General features: G+C 31.2%; 1 protein-coding gene across 3 annotated transcripts in view; it reads left to right on the top strand.

Annotated features, from left to right (window-relative positions):
* The window catches only part of LOC113513180 (protein TANC2), a 359681-nt gene that overhangs the window by 154377 nt on the left and 178436 nt on the right, over positions 1 to 26868 (top strand). The window contains exon 1 of one of the 3 annotated variants that reach the window (XM_052898862.1): positions 2473 to 2831. The exons of the other annotated variants lie outside the window; for them this stretch is intronic. Within the exon in view, the coding sequence (XP_052754822.1) occupies positions 2759 to 2831 (73 nt within the window). The 5' untranslated portion in view covers positions 2473 to 2758. Of the gene's footprint in view, positions 1 to 2472; positions 2832 to 26868 lie in introns of those variants that run through there. 3 annotated transcript variants of the gene reach the window in all.

Below are 26868 nucleotides of genomic sequence, written 5' to 3' on the forward strand. Positions count from 1 at the left end.
TAAAGACACGTCAATGTTTTTTTTTATTCCTCAATACAAATGATGTGTGGGAATGAAGGGAATGATGATGGGCACGATGAAAGATATCGAAGATTTGAAAAATTATATAAATATTTTTATTTATTTATTTATTATTACAGTATCCCAAAATATGTAGTAAGCCATAGGTTTAAAATTTTGAAGCACTATGAAACTTTCAAATATGAAAATAAGAAAAAAAAATTAGAAAAAGTGCTTTCTTTGCAAAATTGGTACAGTTCGGAATCCGAAATCCAGATATTTATGTTACTCATTGCTCCACTGTAAGCCATTGATTTTATGGTGTTACCATTTACCGTATGTTACTTAATTTCGACTCGTATAAAGACATAATTATCCGCGAAACAGGGACTGAGACTCTTTTAAAAGAATTGCTTGATTTTAAAGCGATATTATACTTTGGTATTCGCGCCTACTTACATTATAAATTGTATCCAATTTTACGGACGAAAGTGCCCGCCATAAATTTTATTACCACAGAAAAAACCGCCCAATCACTGTTAAAGAATGGATCATTATGTAAATGACATGTAATGACAACCTCCAATTCGGCTGTTGAATTTAAAATTGAACGTTTACGATCTAGTTTTGCTTCGAAAAGCGGCGATATTGGAGAACAATTGTTTAAACTTTATAATAATATGTTTAACCCACATTGTGTAAAATTATTAAAAACTATAATTTAGTTAAAGCTCGCAGCGTTAAATGTTGCAACATATGAAACAATACTCCACCTGTCTTTAATGTAGGTTATAGTAATCCACATATAATAAATGTCTGTAATTTTGCAGTTGCTGATTCAGTGTGATCTTTCCCAAACTACAACTTTTTCAATAATAACTTTAATAATAATTCGCGTGGACGCTTTGCTGAATTTAAATTTCTTAACGTGATTATCGAATGTGGTTATAAAGAATCAATGTGACACGATATTTAATTGGTTACCATAAAACAGTATGACGAGAAAGTCTTTCGTCTCTACAATGTTTGGTCATAAAAAAGCTAATACGTTAATTGAAGACTTCTTTTTTTATTATAATATTTATTTATTTTGTAATGTGTATAATGTTGTATTATAATATTTAGTTTATTTATGATATTGTGTAAATAATATTCACGGGATGCTATGTATTGTTATGTGATTACATAATTATAGTAAACTTTGTATTCCTTTAAATTATTTCTCTTTTCGATATTTCTTTCTAGATTGCCTTTGGATTTGATTTTATAAATAATTCTTATTTACAAAATTAAAATTTATTTACAAAAGTAATAATTATTATTTATCAATGTAAATTTATTTACATCTTTAATTTCAACAAACCCAATACCTGATATTCCTATTTTTAACTAAGAAAATCAATAAGCTTTTATTTACCTTAATAACTAAAAAAACCTTGTAAATTTCATAATATTTGCTTACATTTAACAAAGTCCCTAAAGCATTACATATTAAGGTCTACAATATTGTGTTTCTACAACAGGTAACTGCAAATACCTGCATTATACTTTCACTGGCTTTAGTCTGGTTTGTCATTCTTGAATCACCTCTGATGATTAATGGCCCACAAAATTACAAGGTAGACGCGCCGGACGAAATTGGCCCGAGAATCATAGGACCGTGAACATTTTGGGCCCCATAAAAAGTTAGAGACGGTGTGGGAACCATCCTGTTACACACTTCAAGAGCATCTTGTTCATTATCAGATATCGTCCCTTTTAAGGGAGCAAGTTGTTTTATTCCATCAAATTTATTGACGTCGTTAAGAACTTTATGATCTGAATTATAATCGATTAAAATTGTTAATTTCTGATCATCCTTACAACTACATGATTAATCAAAAAAAAAAATAATAATAAAAATCGATATATTAAAAGTTATGAAGTTATTCTAAATTAGAGCACACGCTCTATAATAATTCAAAATAATCAAGGTCTCGGGGGATAGTATTGTTATTCTGCTTTCTGACGCATGCGTACTTACCGAGTTAACAATAGTATACTCTCAAGGGAGGGTCGACCCTTTCGCGAATAATAATTTATGTTTTTTATTATGTTTGTGAAATGATTTTGAATAGCGGTAGCTTAACAGTTCATACGCATTGGAATATCTATATTTGTAAGCAAACAATGGTACAAATAATTTGTATATTAAAAATTCTATTGACTTGTGGATTAAATTGTTCCTACTTAGTGCTTAGATTATAAGCATATTTAGTGTCTATTTTTAAGTGTTGTTAATATCAAAATTTTCGTAAATACACAAGTCAAGGTTGTATATCTGAGACTTAAGATCATTACTGACATGATATAGATTGTGCAATGCAGTACATAGAACAAAATAAACTAAGGAAAGGCTTAATCAGATTAGCGTCAAGCAGGTCATAGTGACTCCAACATGAATCTAGGCGCACATGTCTGCACGGACCGAGTAGCGTCACTCACTCATTCGCGTTGGTGATACGTCGCGCAGCGCACGTCGACTCCAGCGCCGCGACAGTTAACGTTCCATTTTGAAATTCAAAATTTTATAAAATATTTTATCGATTAAAAACTGCCAGTGCCAAAAGACAACAATGTTAATGCTCTGTGAAATGTGTGTTTAGAAAAATTGGTTCTGATACTCTGTGTGAGATGGATGTAGAGACAAGTGGATGTGACCTTCTGTGCTAACACAAAAAAGGAGTTTTTTCTAAACTTGAAATCTAGTGTTGGAAATATGAATTCGAAAAAATTGGAGTGTTTCGATAACGATGATTCTGCGGATGAGAAACCAAGTTTAAGCTTCTCAGGTAAGTTTGAAATTGATTATTAGAAATCAGTATTAAGACAATGAATAAGTTATTAATAAATTTAATATCTATTATTAACAAACAAATAAGACCATTATTGTCTAACAAATAAACCTATTAATAAGTTCTATTGTTACATTATACAGTTAAATTATTGTCACTTGATAACTTCGTCGTGAAAGCTTGGTTTAATCAATGATGAAGTAGGTATTATTTAGACCTAGCCTAGACATCAATTAATATCTGTCATAATAATATCTCGTTAACATTATTTGCCTGTATTATCAGTTTATTCATCACTTTCAAATAAACACTGACTGCTATAACGCTGCTTGGCAATTCATTTTAATTAAATTTATTTTAAACTTAAATTTTTCTTTTTTTTTTAGTTTTGTTTGACTGTCTTGCCTGCAGTTTTAGCTCCATATTGCATATGTTTACTATGAAATTTATAAAAGCTGTTAATAATGTAGCCACTTGAAAGTATAGCTACATTTTCAAGATGCAACGTATTGAATGAATGTTTTCTATCATGGTCTGTTATTATCTATTCCACAAATACATGTAGACACTTATGTATATGTTATTATAGAAAAAAAAGAACAGAATAACATGCGTCTGCTCATCTAGCTTATTTCATTAGATTCTATTAAGTTGATATCCATTCACTGTTATGTTATTGTTATAATTTGCCTACGTTTATTTTAAATACTTATATTCAAAATTCTAATTGATATATAAAATTTCAAAATTTGTTACATTAGATTTAGTTGTAGCTTCTAGAAATTGCAAAATTTTAAACAGTGCTTTAATATTTATTTAATCTTATACATTATTAAATGTTAATGGAAAATTATTATATTTTTTTTTATTTAATTTGTTGACTATTATTTTATCATATCTACCAAGTTATAATACTTAGAAATTATTAACATCTGGTTAAACTAATTATTATTGTCCACTATTATTAATTGTCTAAAATATTTAAATAGGTAGCTATGTTTTTTAGTGAAAAGACATTTGACTAAAGAGGATTAGCTACATTTTTGTGATTTGGGAAAGTAGGTTGAACTACATTCTTTTCTTGCCAATATTTCACCACATTGTACAATAATAAAAAAATCTGATTCACATACTGTTTTTGGAGAGCTCACTTGTGGGAGTAAATTATTCATAGAAGTATTACAGCATATCCTTTCTGACTCAGTTACACTAGTAAACCTTCTAATGTAACTCTACCCACACTTTCTAGATGGAAAGCCTTATTAAAAGCCTTGTTCGATCGACACCAAGATGATAAATTTATGAAAGACTGAAGTGATCACTAGATATTGAATGAATAACTATGCATTAAAAAAAAACATATAAAGTAATAAAAGTAATGTAATAAAATAAAAAATAAAAAAATATTAATGTCTAATATTGTATTTAAGTTTAATAATCTAAGTTATTATCTTGAAAATTTAAAAGATCGAAATGGAATTTTCTATTTAATAACTTAAATATTAAAGTTTCGAATTAAATATGAAAATATTGATTTATATATATTTAAGTAACTTAAGACTACAACTGATAATGTAAATCGATCACTACGTAAGTCATTCTCCTAATTTCATCAATGCACTTTAATTCTCTTATGTTTATTTAATATAATTATTATTGGTAATAAAATTCCAACTTTGATAAAAAAAATCGTGAAAAAGTTCAAAGTTTACTATTAAAATCCGCGTACCAATTATAATTTAAAGGTGACCAATTATTTGAATATCACGTACCATCTCCGTGATCAATGAAGTACATTGTTTATATAAATGAAGTTTCGCATTTATTTATCGTTCAAATCAATTTATTATATGAACTTTTCCAAACTGAAACGAGTCAGTGTTTTGAATTATATATACTCTTAGACAATCGTTGTCTGATTAGAAAGAATCGTCAATATTATGGTCTTATTATAATATCTCTCTCTCTCTTTCTTCAGTCGTACACTCTTGGCAGAGTGGTCGTGGTTTTCACAATGACAGTGGATCGTCGATGAGGCTCTCCTTCGCGAATGAGGTCCTCGCAATATGTCTCCATTTACTTCTGTTCGTACTATATTATTATTATAATATAGTATATCAATATTATATTAGAAAATTCAACAAAATCATTTCTGTCGTTTTACCCACTATTGGGCATTAGTAAATTTTAGTAAATTTCCTAACCTGTATCTTAACAGCAGGAAACAAGTATTTACCTATTGACTTATTTATTTAATTTTTATTTTCTTTCATAGTAAGAACATCTCAAATCTCCTAATAATGGGTACAAGTCATGCACTGGTGTAACACGTTTTGTTTCCTTGTCATCTTGGGGATGAACATGGTTAAGATCCTTATTTACTTAAAACCCACAAAAACTGTTATTATTTTAAAAACTTTTGTAAAACTCACAGTTTCTTTATATCCATTTTTGTTCTTGCAACAAATATTGTAGTATACACACTAACCTACTTTCATGTGGTCTATTCGATAAAGTTTACACACATGTACAGAGAATAGTGCTAATATTATCACTGTATATTTGTAACGTAACATCTTTCAATGGCTTTGTGTAAACACACTATGACGTAAATATCTGATATCGCCATTTACGATTGATCGTGCATTAATTCTTGGAGTGCATATTTGAAATTCCTTGCAAATAAACATTACCTTGTTGTATAAGATAAAATCTGAAACATGTCTAATCTACTGTATTTATTTTACTAGTAACTTTTCCTTGTCTGCGAAGCGAAAACGCATTATTTCTCTTTACATAGCTTGTATTTCTTTGAGATAGAGAATTTTTTCATTTATACACAAAAAAATATATGATATTTAAGAATATTATACAGTATTAAATCCCCTTTTTTGCTTTAAACATTTTTGTTTTTATAGATGTAAATATTTTCCCAATTTTAAAGTATTTATTTTAAGTTTTATTAATACTTATCCAAAAAAGAAACTGTCTACTTTTTATACTAAGTTTAAATGCTTCGAAGTTAGCATTAAATTTTGTAAAATACCTAAATGATGGAAACGTCTAACTGTTATGTCTTTTGTCTTTAATTTACAAACAACAATTTAAATCTGCAGATAAATGGTTAACGATGAACTTTCATTACCTGGTACTTGGTTTCATTTTATTATATCACATAGTTTTTCTACCAAAGTGCTATAAAAGCAACAATGATAAACATCACCTGCATTATAATGGGACTGTACTGAAATGAAAACTTTTCTAAACATTTTTTAAATGCTTGTCCTATAAATTTCTATCATATCTCTATAATCATACTTATGTCTAGAAATATAAAAGTTAAATTGATCTAGTTCAGTGTTTAACACTGCAACTTAAAGTTACGTACGTATTAACTAACACTCCTATTATATATTGTACAACATTTTTAAGTTAACTAGCTTTTACCTACGACTTCGTCTACGTGACCAAGGATAATGTTCTATCATTATTAAAACTTATATTAATTTAACATTATACATACATATGTTATATACGCAAAGCGCCAAATGCCAAATGAAGAAACCTTCTGGATGAAGTCGAAACAATTGTCAGAAATGAGAAAAAAAACGCAGTGAGCTTAATAATTTCCTATTACATATATATAGAGACATTAAGATAATTTTCATTGATAATTAAAGATACAGATCAGCCTTATAACTAATAAAAAAATAATAATAACAAGGCACATACAATAAGACTAAAACCAAAAAAAGTGCCTGCTGCAGTGGATTTTAATGCAATAACTACCGGTTTAACTTACGTGTAATTAGATTGTAAAAGCTTGTCTAGTTTTGGTATCAATTCGTGATCCTTAATTATCATCTTTATTACATTAAAATGTAATGTGTGCTTACGAAACTTTTAACAATAAAATTGGTGCAGTGCATGATAATAATCTAAACAAACAATGACAAAATCATCTATATATGTATGAGTCTTTATTTATAAGTGTTCGTAATTATTGTCACACCGCTGTCATTGTCAGGGAACTAACATTAGAAGCTGAAGGACTTGCAATGTGAATTTAAAGGAGCTTACACCTGTAACTACTCAGGTAGTAAAATTTCAGCTTGGGTATTTTTTTCCTCGAAAATACATCAAAAAGACCGCACTCCAAAAGTTCGTAGAAAGATTTTTTCATTTTTGACAAAGAGAAAGTTTTTATTTCATTATTTTGTAGACGTCCACATGCTTTAGCCCATGATGTATTTGGAGTAGTCCTGGAGATCATTGAAATACAATGATTAATTAACCGTCCTTAGATTGTCGCTTAAAAAAATTACACTATAGAAAACATATTGTGTATAGCATGGAATAAATAAACTTTCTTTAGTGTTTAACTGACGTTCGTTAGTTGGTTACCGTGACCGTTTGCCAGCAAGCGGGGCCATATGTTCAATTAGCATACCATCTACGTGATACAAAAAATTAGGTTAAGACCATACTGGAAAAGTACATTGAAAACAGAGGAGTTTACATAATACTTACAATCTAAACCAGGAACCAGTGCAGCCAACCAATTAGGAAGTACCAATATGGCGATGTTTTTTTATTCTGTCCGATAACCTCGGAGAAGCAAACTTGTTTTTATTACGATAACTCTCATCTATTTGTTATCAATTAATTTCATTACTTCATCTCGCTTGGGCTTGTTTTGTGCAATTAACAATCGTAATTTTCAATGGATGCATGTAATAAAAATATATTTATGCACTGACATTTGGGCCCCGTCAGTGGTCTTGTGTCATACATGATGCATGGTGGCCCATTATTATCTGGAAAGATCTTGAAGATGTGAAAGTAAGATTTTAATGCACTTGAAGTGTTTCGTCTACCACTTTTATACAGGCATTCTTTATTTGGTACATTGAAATAAATTCATAGTAGGAATTATAAATTAGAATGCCCACAATTATGTAGAACATATGTATAAGAATAATACATCTTCCAGCTAAAATTTGTATATCTAGACGCACACAAGTATTACATGAAATATTTTTATCAAATGTTAAGTCTAATTTTTATTCTATAATTTATAGATAAAAAAGCAATTTTTTTTTTGTATTAAATAAAAAATATTTTCAAAACAAACAGTCAGTTTAAATCTTTGTAATATGCAGCTCTATTCTGAAACGTGCTTACAACAACTAAGAAGTTTATTGAAAAACCTAAGTCTTGAATAAACTTGTGACGGAATAATACATCCATAAACGTAATAATTTATGACCTTTTAATATATTCATATCGGATTATCGACTGCATATAGAATTCTTTATCAATTATTAAATATCAATATTATAATAATAAAATTAGTGATGTATTTGTACATTAGAAAATATTAAATGTAAGTAAATTGCCGTTCTTTGAGGTATTATCTGTAGTTAAGCTATTCAATGGGCTTTCACTGCCTTCGAATGCGGCATGGAGCAATTTATTGATAATAACTACATAAAATCACGTCTATTTTGATAGATCCAATGGCTTAGATTCAGCTACTTTGTGGTATAAACAAAGATTAAATAAATAACGAGGAATTTGTTGCTCATACTTTGGCTCTGCTTTGGATGTGGGAATCGTGAGAATTTTAAACGATCTGCTGCTTTTCCACTGACTTAAAAAAGAAGAAGGTATCAATTTAGTTGATTTTTTTTTGTATTTATTACCTCATAATACTGTCAATTGTAAATCTATTTGGAAAATTATTTTTTATATGAAAGGATATACTTACAGATTGGTATATATACTATAGAAATTTTAACAAAATAAATTCAGTAGTCTAGCTAGTCTATTAATTAAAATAACTGACCACAATCTAAATAATATTTTTGTTAACAATGGTTTTCATTGATGAAGATTTACATATAGTCAAAGTTAAAGAAACAAGCCTTTCACTACAAAACATTCTTTATCTATTATACATTAAAGTTCTTGTATGATTGTTTATAAAGATTAACGTATTCTCATCGCTATATCTTACCAAAACAGTGCTAGAATTTCGTAGAAGGTGTCTTTCCTTTTATGACTGTACCGTAAATACAGTAATGCTGACAAATCCGTAAACAAAGAAAGTGGCGGCACATCAGTGCGTGAGCATCTGGTGTGGTCCGCTGATTAACTACAAAGGGTTCAATGTATTGTGAACTACTCCACTTTATCTCGGCCTCTTTAGCTTTATTCACACTTCCCTTAGTTCCACGTGTTAAGTTATTGGCATCGGAAACAGTCGTGTCATATAAAGGGAAAAGATCAAAGGTATTGGGCAAAGAATTTAAAAACTAGTTTTGAATACAGTGTTTCCGTGCATAGAAACATTAAATGTAATTTTAGTAATTGTTTATTTTAACTACTAGAGGTGTTATCCTCTAGCGATCTATCTGATTCTACAGAAAGTATACACAGGTATGCGACCTGGGCCTCTCGAACCACTGCAGTTTCTGACCCGTATCCCATCCGTAACTGTAATATACCTCTTTGCCTTTTCCGCAAAAATCCTTCATTTCTATTTTACCAACTTGCTTTACTCACGTCCAAAGTCTTCCTCTTTTTTTCTCGATACTTTCCTCCATATCATAGGTGGTGGATACCACCAATACATGCATTCCCAAGGAGGGTTGACCTCAAACAGGCGGTCGGTCGTAAAACCAAAAGCCAAAACCTTGGGTAATATAAATAAAAACGTATCACGCCGATCCCAAAATTTATATAATTGTGATAATGGCAGGAAGATGATGATAAATAGTAATAGTTTATCGTTCATACATACTTAGCTTCATGTCTTCGACCTTAACACGAGATAGATAGCAGACATCGACAATCGAGCCAAATTAGCCTAGAACTTTTTTTTATCGTAACATATTGTAATCAGATCTAGGTATTTTCTGATATTTATATACTTAATAAACTAAGGATAAGATAACATATATGCTATGGTGAACGAATAAATACAGAATAGAGACCTTCCTCTTTTATTTTTTTTAAACTACTTAAAGATATTGCAACAATGCAGCTAGATATGGAGCATTCCCTATAACTAAAGGATATTAACCTACCTCGCCGACTAGGCTTCCTTATAGTTTTATTTCTTCTTTTTTTCAGTTCACTGTACTTTGATCTCCTAATTGCTTCTTATAACATCGTGGGGATAAGAATGATTAGTGACATATTATCTAACTTTATCAACACCAGATGAAGAAAGTAATTAGTTACTTGTCATCAATCATTAGGACAATGGCCTCTCTTTATCACTGTACTTAACACGTGCGAACAGGGCGTAACGTGTTAACTAATATATGATCATTCAGGAAAATGTGCTGTATCTAGATATTGTAAACGTTGAATATTATCTAGAACATTAGTAACACGTTCATTGAAAAGATAAATAAATCGTGAGTGCCTATTCACGGTTTTGTAGGCGCCATAGGTACAGGTGTTATCAAATGCTTATATTATCGGTGTCATGATATAAAAAATTTGATATTTATTAAAAAAAAATGCTTTTCCTGTTGCAATCTTAGTTTTTATACAAAGGTATGTGTCTAGTACTTTTAAAAAAATATATGCAAGTAGTAATATCACGTACTACATATAGATTAAAAATAAAAACACTCATGACGTTTTTACAATTTTGTATGCTAAGTAAAATGTATTTAATAAAATAAAAAAAAAAACTTAAATAATCCATTTCAAATAAACTATTAATCATAAATTAATGGATGGACTCCAATTCCAATGGAAAATACATCTTTGACTATCAAAATACAAACAAAAGTAACCAAAAAATATCTTATCAATGTCTTATACACTTTTCACTGAAACAGAAACCAAAGTCAAAGTGTTTATTAATAATACAACAGAACTGAAACCAGTTTCGATTTTTTTTTCAACTACGAAAGGTACGCTAACAGGTGGAGGTAAAACAAAGGAAAAAATCTGGGAACCTAAACAAACGGCACGCTAGAGGTATGGTGCATACTAATTTACTTCTTTAATATTGACAAAAAGCTTTTAGTTACCTTATTCGATGTTTTTAATGTGTGTGAGATATGGTAGAGCAATGTACCGACAATCTGTTTTGTAGTATCATAATTAGAAAACCTTATATTTGAAATCTGTTGATGTTTTACAATAAGACCTTTCTATTAATTAAAAATCAGGTTCATCACATTCTAAATCTATCAACAATAATATATCATAAGGCAAATTAGAGCAAGCTATCAACCGTGCTATGTTTTGTTCAATAAATAACTTTCTTCATAAATTATTTATTTAGGCTATTTTTATGTTTTATGTATAATTTTTAGTATATATCTTTATATTTTCTATACAGCGTCTTGGCTTGTTTTTTTTTTTAATATTACATAGTTATACTACTCCAATAATAGTACAGTGTGTTATGACAAACTAGACAATGCTGAATCAATTATAAATTTTATTTTTTACATGAATCCAAATAGAAATTAAATTCGGGGCTGTAGTTACGTAAAGCAGTAACCTTGACTCTATCATACTGATGACATTAGGAACTCAAATCTGAATCACTTGTGAATATGACAGATAAAGACATTTAATGATAACCCAAATTTTCTATTTGTTTTTTAGATCTAAATTGCTAAAAGTCTACCCTTACATACATCTTTTGTTTTATCCAATTTCATAACCGCGTAATTTTGGAGATTCTTCGTTTCTTTCTCCGATGTTACTTGATTTTACATCTATTTGATTGTGTCAATTTTGGTCGGAACCCTGAGTGCATCTTTAAATTTTTTTTTTTATACAACTTAGAATGGCAAACAAGCTAACGACCCACCTGATGGAAAGTGGTAACCGTCGCCTATAGACATGACCAGTACCATGGACATAACAGAGTATACTGTTTTGCCCATGATACCTCCTATGCGTTGTCATTCCTGAGGACTCAGGTGTTATTCATCTGTACCCAGTAAATTCACGCCATATTCCACCCTTCAAACTGAAATACAGCTATGCAAACACAACTGCTTCACGGTTGAAACACGAATGGGACAGAGGTACCCAAGCAATCGACTTTTGTACAAAGTCTCCCTCTGGTGAAATATTTTATTCAAATAGTGGTGTAATAAAAATATTTCCTTTTATTTTCACTATTAAATAGTGCGTTTTAACATCGTATCGTTAGCAACATAGTATTGCCCTCTCTATGTAGATTGTCAATATTTACTGCTCATCATCTATGTAATTGGCACTTGATGGTACTCTTTGGTATCCCTAAAAGGAATAATCACACTTCAGCTTTCCTCAGATTTGCCTTTTGAATTAGCATAGTTATCGAAGTACGATGCACTTTTGAGAGCGTTGCACTAAATATGAGCTTCGAACCATTATTGTTAACAATGTTTGTTACACGAATAGAAGTTTTGTTATTAGATTTTTCCACTACTTTTTTTCTGTTTTTAATCAACTTGGAAAAAATGAAAGTTATCAATTCCATTTTTTTTTTGTTACTTCATAACTTTGTCAGTTGTAAGACGATTTGGAAATAGCTTTTTTTTTTATCTAAAAGGATATACTTATGGATTGATTACATAGAAATTTTATCAAATGGTTTGAGTAGTTTAGCTTTAAATTGAAATAACTAGTTTAGCCACAAGTGAAGTAAGTTTCTTTTTTTTTATTTTGTGGGACACTATCTTAATTGTATTTTCATAAGTATTTCATTAATTAATTTATTCTTAATGTGAATTAATCTTTTCATATTGTAAGTATTTTTTATGTGGCTGTAACTATTAAAAACCTGTACGTACGTACGTACGTACTTACCAGAGGGAGACTTTGTACAAAAGTCGATTACTTGGGCACCTCTGTCCCATTCGTGTTTCAACCGTGAAACAGTTATGTTTGCATGGCTGTGTTTCATGTACAGAGAAATAACACCTGAGTCCTCAGCAATGGCAAGGCATGGGGGGTATCATGAGCGAAACAGTATACTCTGTTATGTCCATGGTACTGCTCATGTCTATAGGCGACAGTTACCACTTTCCATCAGGTGGGCCGGCAGCTTGTTTGCCATTCTAAGTTGTATAAAAAAAAAAACCTGGCGGTATAGTTTAAAAGAGTGTCATAATATTTTATTAAAGGAGTTGATTCGTTTAATAACCGTGTTAATAGGCGAGTAACTTGAAAGGTGTTTTCATTGTATCGGTGCTGAATATGTTTAAACCGTACCTCTATAATTTGATTAACAGGTGCGATGTAACATGTAACATGTTACAATAGTAACTGAATTTGATAAAAAAAATTCAAACTAAATAATTTTAATACATGTACTTATTTTAAATAGTAATTTTAGGTGTTTTTTTTTTTTAGGAAATTTATTAATATTAAATGATATAAACATGAATGTAGTAAAGTAAATAAATTAAGATATTAATGAAAATAAAAAAAAAACGCTGATTCAATCGTGGCAAAACCATATTTGATTTGAAAACTAAACTACTTATCTGATTTTGATAAAATATTTATAAGACCAATTTAAAAAGTATATTCTTTCAGATAAAAGCAAAAAATTGAAATCGGTTTATAATTGACAGAGTTTGGAGGTAACAGATAAAAAACCAAATTGAAAACCTCATCCTTTTTTGAAGTTGATTGAAAACAAATAAATAGTATACAGTTTCAAGAAACTACTTTATTTCTAGTAAAGAAACTAGCGAAAGTTGGTAGTAAATTCCAACAAATATTACCATAATAGTGACAGTGTTATAACTGCTGTACTCAGAAAATGTGACGCCATATGGAATAAAAAATAGAAAAATAAGCATTACACAAATAAGCATATCAGGCGTTAATTGACCACTGCTGAACATTGGCCTCCTTATAAGGAGGGGGGGGGGGGGTTGCCTAGTTGCCACGCTTGATGGGCGAATTGACAAAAGCAGTTAGGCTTTGGTGATGTTTTAAGAGGAACGCTCCTGCCCATCTCTTGACCATTTAGTTCTATTAGTTACGTTTTACAACACCTACGGGAAACGAAGGGATTTTGATACATTATAATGAACAAATCCGTACTAAAATTATAAATGTAAATGTGAATTTGTTTGGCGTCATAACGCCATAAAAGTTTAACCAATTATTATGATATTTAGTATATATGTACTATATGGGATAGGAAAGGACATAGATACTTTTCATTCCAGTCTGTAAACATATCCCGGTCTTGTGGACGAAGCCGCGGGTATGAGCTAGTAAAGTATAGTTTTTTTTTAATGGGTAATAATGGAATGGTAACCCGCGCATCGGTATACACCGGCGGGACACCAGTGAAGGATGATAGGTGAGGATGAAGTAGGTCAGTTAGCCCATCGTGACGACATCAGCAAGAATTGTTCACGATGGTTTTCAGGGACCACGTGGAGGTCGACCTAATAGGGCATATTGCTGGCAATGGGGCTGTCAAACTCCATTGCCAACAATCCCTTTCCCCCCAGTAAAATATATTAATATATTTCATTCATGGCTGTCCAAGCAATTGACTTTTGGCTGTCATGAATGGAAAAATTTAAAAAACAAAAATTGATTATGGACGATCAATAATTTGTTTGACCGAATTGGGCACACCAGATAATTATAAATATTACATAGTCATACTACTCCAATAAGGAGTCTGTACTTATTATGTGTAGATTACGATCAGAGGCAACCCAGTGGCAAGAATAAATTTGCATTTTTTAATCTTATTTGCGATCCACAATCAACGTCTACGATCAATATCTTTTTATTTTTATTTATAATACAATCTTAATAAATAAAAAATGTACAATTTTTTTAGAAATAGTTATAATACTTAGTAACCGTGATACTCAAAACGATGTTTTTTTTTTTATAATGCTTGTTTGTTTCTATAAATATTTTATATCACTTCACTTTAAAATTTTCATAGTACAAATATTATATTGTATAATCACAATATAGATTAATTTAATATAGGTTAAACAATGCCACTAAAAGAATTACATTGTTCATATTTTCAAATTCTTCTCAAATGTTATTGACTCTATTTGACAATAGATGGCGCAAAATATTAAATATGAACAAATTCTATATAAAATTAATCGTGATGATGAAAGTATGGAGCACAATTCGTAATAAATAAATCAGTATTACATCAAGACGGTAAGATCATTATATACAACCAATGTTTAAAAAGAAATTATTCAAAAATATTCAGTTATTCAACGATCTCGCACAAGTAAGTAGTAGTTGGATGTCGGTCACTTTATAATATTGTTAATTGAAACAAGATCATCCATAGAGCAGCAGGAGGTAGGGACTGAATCCCGTGGGCGTCGAAATTAGCCTTGCATCTCACTCGCGCTTATGAGAGGGAAAGAGACAAAGCACAGGACGCTATCTCCGTGTACGGGGTTTTTTTTCTATAAGGTAGTCACGTGTCAAGTTATACTGGTATTTTTTGCTAGGGCGTGTCTATATTGGATTATACTTGCATAAGACATGTTGATATAAATGTTGCCTAACTGGCAAATTAATAAAAAAATTGTAAATCTCTGTCTTTGACATAAATTGGTTGATACTACATAGCTTAAAATATTGTACATATATAAAAGTATGACATTTTGAATAGGAGTTCATACAATACTTATCTCGCGAGGGGAGCCTAGTATTTTATTACGTACATTATCATAGTTTGTTTATCAAAAATGTCATAGCACTGGTTTAAAAAAAAAGTTTATCTGTTTTGTATGTTTTCACAATTACCATTACGAAGATACTGCATAATTATTATTTAAGGCTACTGTAAATAACGTAATATGCAAATTATAAAACAAACTTGATTAACGGAATAAGCAAGTAGCGAATAACAATGTCAATAAATTACCAATATTGGCCAAAGTCGAACTTGGGACTGGTTTTGCATTGTAACTTGTTTCCAAAAACGCCCACACTCGTCTCATCCAGAGAAACGCATCCTTACGGTCAGTTCACATCTGTCATTAACGATTCGTAAAAAAACGAATGAAGATATACATTGATATTCAAAAACATATAAAATAAAATACAAGTGATGTATGCCAGTATATAAATGGCTTGTATTCTTTATTTTATTTATTATTAGGGTTCCCAAAAATTGTTACATGAATACAAATAAATTTCAAGACTAGTATCTATTTATAGTGTTTTTGCTTTTGCGTGTGTACGTGTGACTGCGTGCGTGCGTGGGTTCGTGCGTGCATACGTGCGAGTAGGTGTGTGGGTGTGTGAGTATGTTCGTATACGTGTGTGTACGTGCGTGTATATGTGTATTTTCGGCACTTTTATTAATTCTTAACCGATTTTGATCAAGAATTATACCTATGTATAATTCTTTTTTTGTTTGGTCCCATATTAGTGATGGCTCGACTGTAATATTTTTTTTTTGTTTTTATGAAGCAAACTCAATTTATTCATAATTCAACATGTATGCGTTTATGTATTACTGCAAAAAATAAATACGACCCGAAACGTAAAAATGTTTCGTTGCTCTGTGAACGAGCCCTAATACAGCCGTATTATTAAGGTAGGTAAAAGAAAAAGAAGTCCAAGGAAATAATGGCTAAAAAAAGTTTGTTTCTTGTATTTTAAGGTGATGCTAATAGAAATAGTTTCGGGTTTTATTCTGAAAGGTGCAATTATCACTCGATCCGAACTTGTATCAGATACTTGTGGTTTGGAAACTAAATTATTATATTGTATTGGTAATGGGTTCAATTTGGAAAAAGGGGCGTTTTACCACACCATAATGAAAGACAATTATTTTGGGGCTTAGAATTAACTAACTCTATCCCGCTGTTTCATCCTCGATGATAGTTTGTTTGACCTCTCCTATGCTAATTAGAATATTTTATTTTATTTCAACTTAGAATGGCAAACAAGTTGATGGACCACCTAATGGAAAGGGGTAACCGTCGTCTATAGACATGAACAGTACCACGGACATAACAGAGTATACTGTTTCGCCCATGATACCCCCCATGCATTGCCATTCCTGAGGATTCAGGTGTTATCTCTGAACCCTGTAAATTCACACCATATCCCACCTTTCCAACCGAAACACAGCCATGCAAACACAACTGCTTTACGGTTGAAACATGAATGGGACATTTTGCCATTAATTGCCATGTTTGGCAGGCGGATTGGCAACCGCAGTTAGGTTTTGTCTCTCTTAAAACATCTGTTTTAAGAGAGACGCTGCTACTCATCCCTCGTCCTTAGGAGCCTCTTACGACACCCACAGGAAAGAAAGGGATGGCATATTCTATGCCGGGACCACACAGGTAAATAAATAGATATAGAACTGTTTAAAATTAATTAAAAAAAACTCATATAAGATTAAGTATCTATTTCGTCCTTATACATACATATATACATATGTACATAATGATTTTGATCACATTGTAGTATTACAATGTAAGGAAGAGTCGTGTAGACTGCGATAGTATATTAAATTTTATGGCTCATTCAATATGGCGACCACCATAAGACTTCCTGTGTGTGACGATACAAATCTGGTAACCGAATTTTCGATCTCATTATTCACTTATATATATATATATATATATATATATATATGTGAATAATGGGATGGGTATTATTATTAATATATATATATATATATATATATATATATATATATATATATATATATATATATATATATATATATTATTAGTAATACCTGTAGTAGTTTGGAGAAAAAAAAATGTTTACTTTTAATTCTTCTATGATTTACTTTTATTCTCACATGAAAGAAGTTTTTTTAACAATTATAAAACATTGTTTATGAGAAGGAAACTACGCATTTACGAGTGTCATCTTATCAGCCGGTAACTGTCCACTGCTGGACATAAGCCTCTCCCATAAGGGGGTTTTGCTAGTACTTGTTACTATTGGCAGACGGGTTGGCAACCGCAGTTAGGCTTTTGGTAATGTTTAAAGAGGTATACTGCTGCCCATTCCTTGACCACTAAGTTCTTGTAGTCGCCTCTTTCGATGCTCATGGGAAATGGCTTATTTTATGCCACCCAGTATGAGTATGTATGTGCTTAAATATCTCTGTTTAGTTCACAGATCACAAAATCTAAACCAAAGAAACAAATAAAATATATAAATACATACATTACTTTAAGTATAAAAGGCGGTCTTATCGATAAAACAATCTCTTCCAGACAATCTTTGGGTAGAGGAGAAAAGAAAGAAAAAATGTAAGCTATTTGATGTAAGAAGTGTATCTACCAAAAAAGCTCATATTAATAAAACATTTGCAAATAATCGTATGCATACCTTTTGTTTTCTAATGGACTAACTCATAAAAATATTTACCCGATTTCAATTCTTTCACCTTTAGAAAGCTACATTGTTATCGAGTAACACGAATTGTATTTTTAACCGACTTCAGAAAGGAGGTTTTCAATTCGATTTTATTTCTTATATGTATAATCTCATGTCTCCATCAGTTATAAACTGATTTGGAAAATTCTTGTTTAATCTGAAAGGATATACATATTTTTATGTTACATGGGAATTTTACAATTTTCAAATTAAAATAACTGGTTTTTTTCCACAATTGAAGTCGATTTTTTTTTATCAAACAATCATAAACTATTTTATACACTAATATACCTGCTAAATAACTCAAACCATGGGTAAGTACGATGTAAGGCGATATATTTTTTTATAAATCCATACAGTCTTAAATACCTTTATCGCCTTACCACAGTCCCTATTGTATAATATTGTCCTATGTTAAAGGTCAATAAAAAATATAAATTATATTATATTTACACAAAAACCGTGCGAGGCCGGGTCAGTTCGCTAGTATATATACATTATTTAATATTTATGGAATCCATAGCCTCATCTATTAATTCTAACGCCGAGTAGTTTACTCACATGCTGTATTCCGGTTTGAAGGGTGAGATATGGCAGTGAAATTACTGTTATACTGTGACTCTAGGTCCTCGTGTTACAAGGGTCAGTAACGCGCGTGAGATGTCCCCAGTGTTGCATTCGTGCAGTGTCATTAATCATCAGGCCGACCGTATGGTTGACTGCCACGTTAGTTTTTAACTTAGAACAAATAAAATAAAGAATACATTATAATTTTTAAGCGACTTAAAAAAGTAAGACTGAATTCGCTTGTATATTTTTTATTTTGTTATGATGTCTTGTCTAATTCAGAACCGATTTTTATAATCATTCTTGTTTTGTATTCCATTCAAATTATGTTGTTTGGTTTTTTTTTGTGAAACAAAATTTTAAAATATTCTATTATTTTATTATTTCTTACCGACTTTAAATGGATAAAGTTCTCAATACCATTAAATTTTTGTTTCTTTTTTTTTTGTGTTCGCCAAATAATTTTGACAACTGTTTTAATCGAAATAGGTTACTTATATTTTAGTAAAGCAAGTTTTATTTAATATTCTAAAGCTTGCAAGTTTATTGATTGAAATTATAATATTTCTGTTTATTTCTGCAACCATTTGATAGTAACCTATATCTGTAAATATGTGCTTTCGCGAATTATAATCCAGTAAAAGTTTACTAATAATAAAATTGTAATATATTATGTTTTTAGAGACAATACAAATATACACTCATGTCTGTGTTGTATTTTACAAATAGACACATTCAAATATTCATAACTTTAGTAAGAATATTGCGCTTAACAATTGCAATGAATTGCGGTGTACTGCCTGCCATAGAATATCTGAGATGCTGACTGCAGACTATAAACTTCTTCCAGTGGTCTACTTTAAAAATGGTCCTTTCGCCGGATTGACTCTCTAAAAACAAGACTAAGTCCTAAGTAAGATTATTAAGCCTGCAATAATGAATTTATCTATGATAAAGGTTTCACACTTTTCTACTCAGAAATGGCATCACGTGAAAGTATCGTATGTCTCAAAGTGTATTTCGAGATTTCTAAAGACTATGTTGTTATGCCTAAGTACCCTGTATCATGTCTTATACCGCCTTTGAAATATAAAGTCATGCAAGCACAGATGCGATTTGGTTGCATTTTTTTCTGTATTTATTACCTCATAACTCTGTCATTTACGTACTGATTTAAAAAATCTTTCTTTCAGGTTAGTCCCATATAATTTTATTTCAGAATCGGTTTAAACTGAAAACTGGTTTTCAGTCACAATTAAAATTGTTTATCTTTTGTAACGAAGTCTTAAATTATGTATAAAATCTCTCTATTAAATAAATATTTTTTATATATTTTATTTTGTTGTACTACTGAGCATAAATACTCTGTAACCCTTCCATTACGGTTATATATTATGGATACATCGATTCAATATATATGTATTGAACAAAAGGTTTTAAAGTCAGTTTATTTTATTTTTATGTACATCTGCATTGTACATTGTGTGCTTGTATGTGTCCTGGGGCAGTCAAAAATCAATTCTTTCATAACAGCTACAGTGAATGCGCAAACAGCTGTTTTAGGGTTCCACACTTTGAAAGAAAGAAATAAAACCATTTATTTTTCCAGCCATCCATTAGTTCGACTTTCAAGATTCCTTTTTTCTTGTGGTTAAGGTAGATCAAACAGAAAAGCATATCAAACTTATTGATCTTATATATTTTTTGTTATTCCTGTCTATGGTGGACTGGTAAACATCGCCATATGGTGTCAAGTCCGCCATTTACACTTTCTAGGTATATTAAAGTTAAATAAATATAAAAATTGTCATGACATTTTCTTCAGATAATTTTCTTTTTTTTATATTTATTTAATATTTTTCAAGTATAAATTTTGCAATATTTCAGTTGATATTTGAATAGTAGGGAACCCCTAGTTGGCGAATTCGAAATGTACTTAACTGATTCTTTTATCCATTTATTACACTTCACGTATGTAATTACTCAATATACTTTTTAAAATATTTATAAAAAAAAACTAATTGGTTTAAGTAGAAATCGAATATACGCTCTCATTTTGATAAATTAAGGCGATCGATACACTATAAATGGTTACGCAAGTCCCCGGCGACCTAAAAGGGTAAGAAAATAAAATCACTCTCTTTCTCAATTATGTCACGTAAAAATCGACTTTATGGATACTGTATTAAGCGCTAATGTCCAATTACTGGAAGTAACACCGGAGGTTCAATTATGAGTTGCATAAGGAACTTCTGACATTACACTCGAAGTGAGAAGAAAGGCCGACAAAGTGATAATTATTACAATTATTTCAAAATTTCATGGGGTACGTTGACATACAGTGGCTGATGCAACATAGAAATACCATGGAGCATCCTATGACTTGTTCTTTTATACCAAAATTACATTCAGGCAAAGTGAACGGTGCGGTAACCGCTTACCATCGGGTGGGCCGTATGCTTGTTTGCCGCCTTAGTGGTATAAAAAAAAAGTAAAAGAATAATAATTTAATTAATCAACTAGGGGGGGAAGGGATAGTTAGCAATGCGGACTATCAGTCCCATTGCTAGCAATCAGGTCAATATCCACGTGGTACGCCCTAGAAAACATCGTGCTGAATTCCAGATGTATTCATCACGATGAACTAACTGATCTGCCCTTTCATCCTCGTCTATCGTCCCTCACTGGTGCTCGTCTGTTATGAGCATATAATGCGCAGAAATTAAGCAAATGATGAAAAAAAAATATTAAATATAACTAGGAGAGTAGAGAAAGACCTAAAAATACATAGACACACTTTGGAGATGTTTTAAGTGGCCCGCAGCTGCCCGTCCTCGCTCTTCCTTCGTCGCCTCTTACGACACCCATGGGAAAGGAAGGAGTGATCTAGTCTATGACCACACGGCGAAATAAATTTCTCAAAAATAATACATAATAATAATAATATTATCAGTGCCGGTGTGCCGGTCCCGGCATAGAATGGGCCACCCATTCCTTTCCCGTGGGTGTCGTAAGAGGCGACTAAGGGAACTTAAGGTCAAGGAATGGGTAGCAGCATCCCTCTTAAAACATCTCCAAAGGCCTAACTGCAGTTGCCAGCTCGCCTGCCAAGCGTGGCAACTAATGGCAAAACTCCCCTTATGGGGAAGGCTTATGTCCAGCAGTGGACAGTTAACGGTTGAAATTATTAATAATATAGAAATTTCGTGCCATACATAATGTAGTCATAATAATCATGTAGTTGTAATAACGCCATTTCATATAATATTTTACTATCTACAAGTTATTTGATAACTATGTAAGATGCTTTATTGAAACATATAAAACAACATTTTGACACCGTTACAGTATATGAATAATCTTTATGCATAACCATTAAAGTAAAATTCACTTAATTAGTGACGATAAGTATCGATCAGTAACTATAATTTGACTATTAGATCGTCAATTCTATTTAATTTATTGGATACTTCAATTAAATTATGATTACCATATCTGAACCCATAAAACGAGGTTAATTCCCCTTCAAAAAGCATTGCCGTTTATATCTGCAGATAAACATTAATCATATTTAGTATTTGTTGCTGCTATTTAGAAAAAAAAATTAATTGTATTACCTATTTTTACATATATATTTTTTTTTTTTCTTTTAAATGTGACTCGATTATAAATCACAATTTAATTTTAAAAACCTTTTAATTTTACCTTTTTCCTCTTTTGTGATTTTTGTATACATTGGTATTTGACTCGACTAGCTGTTCCCAAATACATATGTATATATAAAGTCACTTCCCAAATAAGTTTTATAAGTTCTATATTACACTTGTAAATTTATTACTTTTAGTACTACTTCCCAAATTATGGATTTAATATTATATACGAACAGGCAGTATTCTTAATATTTCTTTTTATTTCTTCTTATTCTTTTACCAAAGTGATAATTTGCAAATAATTTCTCAGGGTCTCATTATCCTACGAGAAATAGAAAAATAGGATAATAGTTTTCAAATTCTATTAAACTACCTAATTAAAAATTTAAAATGTTAGACTTATTCAGCGACTTCGTCCACGTAATCGCGTGTGTAGATTGGCTGCGATAAATAGTAGCCTATGCTCTTGTTTATTTAAAATGATATGTGTATACATACCAAATTTCATTACTATTGGTTGAGTCGTTGAGGCACCAAGGGATAACAAATAAACAACTAAACAAATTCACTTTTATTTATGTACTTTAAATTTATTTATTATTTATTTATTCTTTATTGACTACATTGCAAAAGAATGTCTGGTACAAAATGCGAACTTAATGCTATATAACATTCTCTCCCAGTCAACATTTGGAATATTGAAATTATGTTCAACAAATAAACCCTAATTTAACTGTATCAACTCCAGTTATTTTGATTTAATTTTTATTAGTAATTTAGTTTAAATTACTTAACCAATTTTGATAACATTTCTATGGGATCAATCTATATTTTTTTTTTTTTGAAGTTATTTAAAAACAAGATAACTATTATTCTAAGATACATAGATAGTACTGCAAATCTGGACTTACCGCATAGGTATACTAAATGAAACAAATATCGAGTTTAAAAAGTAGATTACTATAAAAGGACATAAACACAAATGTGACACCATCACAGCAGTCTAATTGCCGGAGCTCGCAGTCGTTAACTTTATAGCGGGAAATGACCCAGATTTACTGTAATTTCATGTAATTTTCCAATTATTCTACATATATAGAAGGATGATAACAATTATAATAAATATATTAAGGTCCAATAAATCAAATTATCAAGTTTTCTTAGACGTTCTTATTGACGTTTATAAAGAATTATCTCTTGATATTATTTGTATACATATTTTCCTGTCAAATATATGAATAACCAATGCAGTGATCATTTTACGAATTAAACCCAAAAAAAGTTGAAAATTTATTAATTTTATTATATTTTTTATTATCCTACTAGGTTTTACCCGCGATTTCATCTATGTGACCGGAATAAAAAGTAACCTATGTACTTCACCATTCAATGCAGTACGTGTATGCCAAATTTCATAGTGATTGGTTAAGCTGTTAAGGCGTTATAAGGTAACAAACAAACTCACTTTCATGAGCGAAACATTTACAACTGGCGAGCTTAATGCTTCATGGCATTTTCTACCATCTAACCATTACTAACCTACTGGGGAGAGAAGGGATTGTTAGTAATAAGGACTGGCTATAGGTCGCTATGGGCCAACTGACCTGCTTTCAATGTCACTCACTGGTGCCCCGCCAGTGTACACCGACGGTCCGGGCGTTATTTTCATTACCTTATAATCCATTAAAAAAATACTTATTAAAAAAATAGCCGTGTGGTCCCGGCGTAGAATAGGGCATTCCGTTCTTTCCCGTGGCTGTCGTAAGATGTGACTAACAAAGGGCGAGGATTGGGCAGTAGCGGATCCTCTTAGAACAATTTTAAAGCCTAACTGCGGCTGCCAATCTGCCTGCCAAGCATGACAACTACTGGCAAAACCCCCCAAAAGGAGGCTTATGAAAAATGTACTTAGTTTAATAACAAACTACAAAATAAAATCATCTGTAGCTAACAGAAATGGGATACATAAATATAAAATTCATGTTCAATCTACGTTTGATCTGACCGTCTTGAATAACAGGAATCAAATGGCCAATTCAGATAATCATGTAATCGTCTATAAACTACTAAAATAGTAGAAATATATAGTAGTGTTGCATGCAATAAAATGCTGCTGGTCGCTGCAACATTAAAGTCGTGATTGCAACCATTATTTCATTTGAAACGAGTCGGCAGTTAGCAGTATTGTTGCTTATAAATTTGTTCGCAACAGGCCTCCTCAAGTTTATTGAGCATGTCACTCACGATCTGACCTCAGGGTATAAAAGATTATACGTATGAACAACGTTACTCTTAGTGATAAAATCAAAGTTGGTGTTAAACGTCAACATACAAAAACACGTCTCATAAACGTCGGCATGTATGCGTACGAAATGATTCAGACTGTGTATATGTAGGTTATTTATTTAAATAAATTATTGTAATTCAGATATTTCTTTATTGTTCGGTATTTGGGTGTAAGTACGTAATAATATTCTTATAATAACTTAAGTGTTTGTTTTACAAAAAATAGTGACTTCAACCGTGGTAATACCATTTATTTTGACTTAAAATTAAAGTGATTTTGTTAAAAAATTTATAGGACCAATTTGAAGGTATATCCTTTCAGATAAATAAAAAAAACAAATCAGTTTAGAAATGACAGTGTTATGAAGTAATAAATAAAAAATACAACCGAATTGAAAACCATTTTTGAAGTCTGTTTAAAATCAAATAAAACCGCGTACAACGCGGTTTCAAAGATTCCCACGAACACTCAGGTTATGGAATGAGCTCCCTGCCGAGGTTTTTCCAAGAGACTACAGCATGGGGTTCTTCAAAAGGGGGGTAAAGAGGTTTCTTCAGGGTCGGCAACGCGCGCGTAATACCTCTGGTATTGCAGACGTTCATAGGCTACAGTAACCGCTTACCATCAGGTGGACCGTATGCTTGTTTGCCACCTCAGTGGTATAAAAAAAATCATTTATATTTATTTTAGGCAAAAAATGCAGATACAATGATGTCAAATTTGGTGCCTAGTGATTTAAGTAAATTTTTTTCCTATATGAATTACCTAGACATTTATAATATTCATCTTTATAATTATACCAGCCGTTAATTTTCCACTGCTGAAAATAGAACTGCCTCATAAGAGGAGCTTTTTCAGTAGTTGCCACGCTTGGCAGGCGAATTGACAACCGCATAACTGCAGCTTTAATTAACCTAACGGCTTTTAATGATATTTTAAGAGGGAAGCTGCAGTCCGTCTCTCGACCATTAAGTTTCCTTAGTGGCCTCTTACGACACCCACGAGAAAAGAATGAATGGTACATTCTATGCACGGATCACACGACAATTTACAATATTATATTTTATAAAATCAGTTTCTTCTATAACACTACATATAAAATACATATAATTTGTATCTATATACTTTCATTAATACTTATAAATATATTACACATATAGAGGTCCAATAATTAATAATTTTATATGAAGATTTATAGATGGATTGCACTGTAATAAATCTCCGATGAAACTAAATTTCATGTTCTTACATCTCTAAATAATGGTGTATTTTATGGTGGCAATTTTGATGTAATATCTAAAACACTAGCGTCCTAGTTATTAACTTAGTAAGAGTCTAATTGTAAAATGTATAAAATCTAACAATTATACGTCGACTATGTGAATTTAAATGGATACATTGTTGCGTCTTAGATGAAGCTGCGATACAACTGTGTAATAAATCGGTTGACAACATCAACTCGACACCGTTACTAGGACCAGAAACATTTTCACAGACTCCGTATCTGATGTATATTAAATTGTAATAAATTTCATATTTAATAATTTAAAAAATAAGCTTAAAAAATTATTTCGTGTACTCTTCGTTCGCGGTAACATCGATATTAACAAAAAATTTCTCTACAAAAAATCTGCATCTTCGACTGCGATCAACTTAAATAAAAGCAAGATGTGAGTAAATGTTTTCAGTTAGAAAAATAATTATTCAAACGGTTCAAAATTATCTAATATATCCAAGTTCAAAAAAGTTGACATTCTTAAAACTAATTAAGAATGTCAACTTTTTTGAACTTGTATAACAAACTACTGTTTTTTTTATATGGACGATAATGGAATGGTAACCCCGCCTGCGCTATCGGTATACACTGGCGGGGCACCAGTGAGGAATGATTGGCGAAGGTGAAAAGGCAGGCCAGTTAGCCCATCGTGACGAATTTAACGATAAATTAGTCACGATAGTTTCCAGGGGGAACCGCGTGGAGGTCGACCTGATAAAGTATATTAATAGCAATGGGGCTAACCTCCCCATTACTAACAATCCTTTCCCCTTTGCTTTTGATTACATTTTACATTATATTTTTGATTAAAAAAAGCGAAAAAATGCCGCGTAGTCCTAACATGGAAAAGGC

This window comes from Galleria mellonella, unplaced genomic scaffold, assembly GCF_026898425.1.
Source record: "Galleria mellonella isolate WM207_F2 unplaced genomic scaffold, CSIRO_AGI_GalMel_v1 utg54, whole genome shotgun sequence".
NCBI classification, from domain to species: Eukaryota; Metazoa; Arthropoda; class Insecta; order Lepidoptera; family Pyralidae; genus Galleria; species Galleria mellonella.